General features: G+C 36.2%; 1 protein-coding gene across 1 annotated transcript; it reads left to right on the plus strand.

Annotated features, from left to right (window-relative positions):
• Positions 1-212: 212 nt before the first annotated feature.
• LOC118344242 lies at positions 213-2,428 on the plus strand. Its single transcript, XM_035684381.1, has 8 exons — positions 213-263; positions 461-736; positions 854-1,122; positions 1,231-1,440; positions 1,560-1,652; positions 1,806-1,901; positions 2,018-2,140; positions 2,261-2,428. Exons 1-8 carry the CDS (start codon positions 251-253, stop codon positions 2,426-2,428), a joined length of 1,248 nt encoding a protein of 415 aa, XP_035540274.1. The 5' UTR covers positions 213-250.
• Positions 2,429-7,173: the final 4,745 nt, after the last annotated feature.

Here is a 7,173-nt window from a genome sequence, read left to right on the forward strand (position 1 = left end):
TTCAATATGAGTTTGGGTGAAATATATGTTTTGATTTATTTTCTTACTACCATGAAGAAAATCATTTTATCTGGCCCGAACTACTTATTATGCAAACTCATATTTTCTTATTATGCAAGTAGCAAACAATCTTGAGAGTAGTATTCAAGTTTTACAACATCTATACCTAAATTAAATAGTACCTAACACGTGATTTAATTTGCTTCAGGTTACGTTCAATATCGGGAGGCTGGGTGAACTGGGATGCACTATGCATTATCAAGGTATATATACGGCCGACTCTTAGTTATTCGTTTGTCTATTTAAAGTCTCATAGTGTAAGGGTTAGTCTACCTAAAAGTAACTGAAAATGGTAGATAAATTTTCTTGTTTACGGACCTGTATGTGCATATTGAGATTATTTTGTATCAATTAGGGCATCAATTTTATCCCACTATGTTATTAACTTGTACTCGTGCAGGTAATCAGCCGGGACCCAGTTCAAGAGGTGGAGGAAGACTTCGAGGTCTTCGAGGTGGAAGGCGTTATATCCCATACTCAGGTCGGCACATCCGACCACGCGGTGCGAAATTATCTTCATATCATAGCACGGAGGAGTGTAATCAATCCTCCTCGGATGACTCAACACAGCCTCCAAGTCCCCCACCATGCGTTGTGCCAACTCACGCGCCAGAACCTATTCAAGAACCACAACCGAATACTGCTGGGGAGCCTGCACCTACTGGAGAACAGTCTGGTGCATGTTTTTCCAATACTTTAATTTTGAAAGCATTAGCATGTTTGTATGTGTTATTAATTGTGAATATTCCACATTACACTTTAAAATACTAATATATTGTACCTTAAAATACAGCTGCAGATGTCCCAATGGAGACCGAAGGAACGCAAGAACAGAGGAGACGAACTCGTGGGCCATCTAGATGCATTTTCTTTGACAAGCTAAGGAAGAACGGGAAAGTGCAGTTGAAGATAAACGATGGTGAGACAGCCCCATGTTGTGAACACGCTGCTATGTTCACAACACGAGTATCGTGGATTGTGAAACAATATTGTGACATGAGTTACAAGCGTTGGTCGGATGTCCCACCAGCGATTAAAGAGGAGCTCATTGACCGTGTTCGGGTAAGTCAAAAATTTAATTGTCCATGTGTTTGGGGTGTTGTTTATGTAGTATAATCATCGCCTAAATAACGAGATAACTGGTGATTGTTTGCATGCTGCCTTATGTAGAGTGACTTTGTGTTGGACTGGGATCGCGAAAACCACCGATTGACGGTGACAAAGGCCTTACGTAAGCGCTTCAACTCCTTCCACCATGACTTGCACAAGATTTATGAATCCTATGGAAGCCACGCAGAAGCGTTGGCTAATGGAACTAGTCTGGTGGACCCCATTGTATGGGTGAAGTTGTGTGAAAAGTGGGGCAGCGATGCCTTTAAGGTACAGATAGTCTTTCTCACATACAACCATATAATAGCTATATATTTAATATGTCTAAATATTGTGGTGGAAAATCTGTTTGTCTATTATAAGTAATTGTTCCCTATTGTGTATGACAGAAAATTTCAGCTCAAAATCGGGAGAACCGAAAGAAGCAGGCCATTAATCACACGTCAGGACGTAAATCATTCGTCCGATTACTTGAGCAAAAGGTATGTCTAAGGGAAAACAATCAATTAAGTCAATAGAATCGTGAAAATGCACTTTACTTGGAGATTTTAGTGACAATATTACTTTACTATCACAAAAGGTGGTTACTCATAGCTTTTGTTGTTCAAATGTCACATGGTTCATACACATGACAGCGCAATGAGAATGGGAATTTGGTCGACTTCTACAAAGAGACGCGTTGGTCGAAGAAAAAGAATGCATTTGTCACAGATGCTACAGAAAATACTTATGTGAGTAGTGCATAAACAGCCGTTGGGATCTATGTTGAATTTCTATACGGTAGTAAAATCATTAATATAGCACTAGCTTATTTTTTGTTAATAATCGTTGCTTTCTCAATGTGCAGAAGGAGATGCAATGTAGGTTGGATGGCCTAGGACCAGAGCAACATAGTGATGAGGCAGCAGCGACTGTCTTTAGGGAGGTTCTTGGCCATCGACCTGGATATGCACGGGGACTTGGGGAAATGGTCATCCCCGAGTCAAGTAGACAACGTGACAAAGTTCAAATGCAACAATACATGTCTGAGGCTGAAAAGCACAAGAAAGATGCTGAACAATATAAGAAGGATGCTGAGCAATATAAGAAGGATGCTGAAGCTTACAAGAGTCAGCTGGATGAAATGAGGACAGAGATGCGGGAGCTGAGGGAGCATCAGCTACAAAATGACAAAGTGATGCAATCTTTCTTTAGGGCTTTCCCGTCGTTCACTGAGTCAGTTCGACAGACTCAGTGCAACGATTCCCCCGGCCCATAAGGGCCTTCTCATAAAAGGGCACATTTTTTGGGTGGTTTTTTGTGACACCGGGGAGGCATGAGTCAAGGGTGTCATTGTGTTTAGCCTTTGGGTGGTTTTTGTACTTACTCTATACGACACTGGGCTATATATATAAATATATATATGGTATTATATATATTTATATAAATCTTGGATCTATGTCTACACCGGGGATCTCTTGGATCTCTCATGGTCTGCAAAATGAGGTTAGTATCATTTTGAGTTATCCACCATAAAATCACTTGTACAAGTGAAGTGTTAAATATATTTCTAGCAACTTGGTTTCCCAAACCCGATGAATAATTCATTGATGGTTTTATACATAATTCCTTTTTTTTTTTTTATGGTAATCATCACAGAAGGCTGACTCTCTGAGAAGCTTCCTTGAGATGAAGGAGAAGGAATTACTTTTGTAATGGAAGAGAAGCTTAAGGCTAGAGAGAGAGTAAGTTCCGACACCTTTTTCCCTGCTCTGTAAAAGTTTACTTACAACTTGTGTTTTATTTTTTTCCCGTGTAAAATGACATTGATCCTCTACAGTTATGTATGTAGTTTAACTAGCTTTGTCGCTTTGGAAATTCTAGTAAATATGTTTTCATTGCCACAGGGAGAGCTGCAGATGATGTATATTTTTGCCATCACGCATGCCTCCCATTACATTCTTAAGCCATAATGGAGTCCCTGAATTCACCTCCCAAATTATTGTATGTAGTACTTCTGATCTCTTGATCCACTTCAATATTTGGTCGACTTGAACATGCATGTCTATAATATGGTCTTTTCTATATCCATATACACTCACATAGTACTTAATATATAAGTGTGTGTGTATGTGTGAGGCTACGTACGTAATAATAGGAAGGGATACAATGTTTTCCAAATATTCATTTGATTGAATGCAACGATTACATAATGCCTTAGAAATCTGCTATAGGCATATGATATAGCAGGTAATGACTAAATTTTGGTACTGTCGAGAGGTTAGATTTATTTTTGCAATGCATATTTCATTTATATTTATTCCTTTATATTTAATAGCCACTACGTTTTTTGTTTTCTTTAACATAAATTCCACTACTGTCGAAAACTTAGATTTGTTGAAAATCATGGGAAAAAAGCTTTATTGTTCAAATCTATAGTACTCTTTGCTTCCCTATTCTGTTCACGGCATCCGGTCGCTTGAATTCTGTCGATTAACGCTTGTCTTTCTCTTTTGATACATCAAAACTCAATCCTTCACTCAGTTCTTAGTAAGAAGTTTCCTGCAAGTGTATTTCAGATAATTAAAGAGAGATGCCCCCAGTCTTTAAGCTAATGTCATTTTATAATTGGTTGAATAAAGTGTCCCAACTCATCATGATCTCTTGGCTTCTATATCAACCATGAGATGAGGAGCTTTGATAGGTTTTGTAGGTCGGGCCTTTGAGAAGGAGCCTTTAATACATTAAGTTTCTTGCAGAGCAGTTTAGGGATGAATTGACTGACCTCTTGATGTGCTGCACTTTCAAATATTCTCTGAAACTTTAAAGCACCACATCTTATTTATGGCTCACTTGGTTGCATTACTTTGTCTCATTGCCTTAATTTTGTCATGGAACCAGCTGCAAAAGTTCTCTTGCTGCACTTGCCCCTCTTCAAAGAGTTATATTTGATGTGGATGGAACTTAATGTGATTCAGATCCACTCCATTACCATGCCTTCCGTGAAATGCTTCAAGAGGTGGAATTTCTTTCACTACCTACCTTATCAGCAAAAATATAAAATAAAATACCCATAAACTCAGATTTCTGATTCATAATTCTATTAGCCCATGTCTCTACATTTCTTTAGATCACGTTCTTCCACACCCAGAAATAAGCCTTCCCTTGGCTAATGAATTATGACAAACACTGTATATATTAACTTAAAATATGTGAGGAAAAAGCAATCAAATCCACCATGATGAAATGGATTTATGGCAGCTTACTTGTTGCTTAGCCAAGGGAAGCTCATAATTTGTATGAATTGTTCATATATATATATATATATATATATATATATATATATATATATATATATGAACAATAGTTATGTAGGATTGACAGAAATTGTGGTGGTGTACAGATTGGTTTTAATGGAGGAGTTCCAATTACTGAGGAAGTCTACGTGCAGAATATTTCACAGCAATATAATGATGATATTGCTGTGTTACTCTTCCCATTCGTTGTCAAAGGGGCTTGAAGTCCACAGACTATTTGAGGTATGTTTTCATCTTAGGTCATATACATTTCAGAGGTATTTATAGTATTAGAGTAATAATAGGAAGGGATACAATGTTTTCCAAATATTCATTTCATTGAATGCAACGATTACATAATGCCTTAGAAATCTTCTATAGGCATATGATATAGCAGGTAATGACTAAAAAGGAATAAAAGTTTGTTATAACAAGTTTCTTTGACAAGTAGTGTATATATATATATATTATATATTGCATCCTCTATCTAATATAAGCCTCCTCGATCGTCATTCTAAATTCTTTGGATTTTTGTTGTCCTAATTCCTTCTATATATCTCCAGTATACATACATGAATAAGTCGCATTTCGCATGTGATTAATTAAATGTTATAACAGTTTTTGTGATCATTTGACTTCTGAAGAGGGAAACAAATCTTAATTAGAAGCCATGAGTACTACTAATTAAGATAATTGAAATGAAGCAATTAATTAAGCTGCTGATCAATGTTGCAAATTAAAATTAGGCTGTTGCATTGTTGCATTTTCAGATTTCTTGATGGATTGAATATATATATATATATATATATATAGAGTCGTGCTAACACCACCGACAAATTCTATCGAGAAGGTTAAATGCTTTTAATTTTTTTTTTCATATATTTTTTTATATCTTTAAATATTTTTAAAAAAAAAATCAAGAGTAAATTAAAAAAAATTTACTTAATCACTAAATAAAAAAATTAAAGTATGGAGACAGTTGCTTTGCATGAAATTGGGCACCTTCTTGGACTCGGGCATAGCTCAGTTCAAGGAGCAATCATGGAACCCAGTATCTCTCAAGGAGTGACTAAAGGCTTGCATGCAGATGATATTGCAGGAATTAAAGCCTTATATAATGTTTGAGAAATGTCTAAGAATTTAATGGGAGTAGATTATTATAGAATAAAGCATTTGTTGCTTATAAAATAAACTATGATGATGATGGAAGTAGGCCATATTGTTTTGGCAAGAAGAGGGATATGGTTTAATAAATTAGCTGTTAAGATTTACGTCTTAAAGCATTAGATTGAATTTTCACTTTATTAATATAGTCGAATTTAGATACTCGTGAATATCTTATTAATTTCTTAATTGTAACTCCTGAGATGAATTGATGTGCTCAGTTATAATGTATACTAATAATTAGGTGCATGCAGCTAACGATCCACAAAGAAACCCTGCACTAGCATCAAAGAGCTTTAGGAATGGAGTTAGCTCCAGCGGTGATACGTCATCCAGTGCTTCATCTGAAGTAACTTCAGCAACTCAAAAGAAGACTAAGGGAACTAATCCTTTTGATCAAGTGTAATTCTTCCTGCAACCAATGATTTGGTACTAATCATTTGGATGATTGTGATGCTTATTTATTATTAAGGATAAAAGCTCAGTTTGTATATGAGAATACATTAATACACCACCCCATTGTAATACATATGAGTTTGGATTTTGTTGATGGGCTTGGATGGAACTTTATGTATTTATTTTGCATGATATATTGATTAGCAACTTGAATGAATGAGTTTGGATTATGAATGGTGCATTTAGAAACAACTAAAAACCAGGCCAAGAAAGAAAATAACGCCCAGGAAATTTAAACACGAATTGATTTCTAGCGGCGAATTAAGAGCTTATGGCGGCGATTTTTATATTGCCGCTATAAAATGAAACTAAAATTCTCCTAAACCAGCGATGTAGAAATCGCTATTAATATTCAATTGCGGCGATTAAATATTCGCCGCAAATATCTTTATATAGCAGAACGTACATTCCGGCGATTATCTAACTCGCTGCGCTAATTATATAGCGGCGACATTTTAAATCGCGGCCATATAATTAACGATTTGAAAACCAACTGGCAGCGAGTGAAACCTCGCCGCGGATATATATCTAGCAGCGATATAGAGTTCGCCGCTATATATAATGAGGCATATAGCAGCGATAAAAAAATCGCTACTTATTAATAAAAAGCAGCGATAATTGTTCGCTGCTATATGCAACTATACGGCGATTTTTTTATTACGGCGATTTTGTGGAGTGGCTGGCAAATATATATAGCAGCGATATTTTTATTTCTAGCGGAGAAAATAAAACGCTGCTAGTAATCTATCGCAGCGTTTAATGACAGAATCCTATATGGAATTAGCAGCGATTAGTTTTGTATCAGCGGCGAAAAAAAAATCGCCGGGATATTTTTATATCCCGGCGAGTTTTGGTTTCCGTGGCAGTAGATGTAAAGTGGGGCGTTAATACCGGCGATATTCCAAATTATTGTATGTAGTACTTCTGATCTCTTGATCCACTTCAATATTTGGTCGACTTGAACATGCATGTCTATAATATGGTCTTTTCTATATCCATATACACTCACATAGTACTTAATATATAAGTGTGTGTGTATGTGTGAGGCTACGTACGTAATAATAGGAAGGGATACAATGTTTTCCAAATATTCATTTGATTGAATGCA

Source organism: Juglans regia, chromosome 13 (assembly GCF_001411555.2).
Source record: "Juglans regia cultivar Chandler chromosome 13, Walnut 2.0, whole genome shotgun sequence".
NCBI lineage: Eukaryota > Viridiplantae > Streptophyta > Magnoliopsida > Fagales > Juglandaceae > Juglans > Juglans regia.

Coding starts and splice junctions, on each gene's coding strand:
- LOC118344242 (XM_035684381.1), top strand. Junction 1,441..1,559: donor GGGGCAGCGATGCCTTTAAG/GTACAGATAGTC, acceptor TGTGTATGACAG/AAAATTTCAGCTCAAAATCG. Junction 1,902..2,017: donor ATGCTACAGAAAATACTTAT/GTGAGTAGTGCA, acceptor CTCAATGTGCAG/AAGGAGATGCAATGTAGGTT.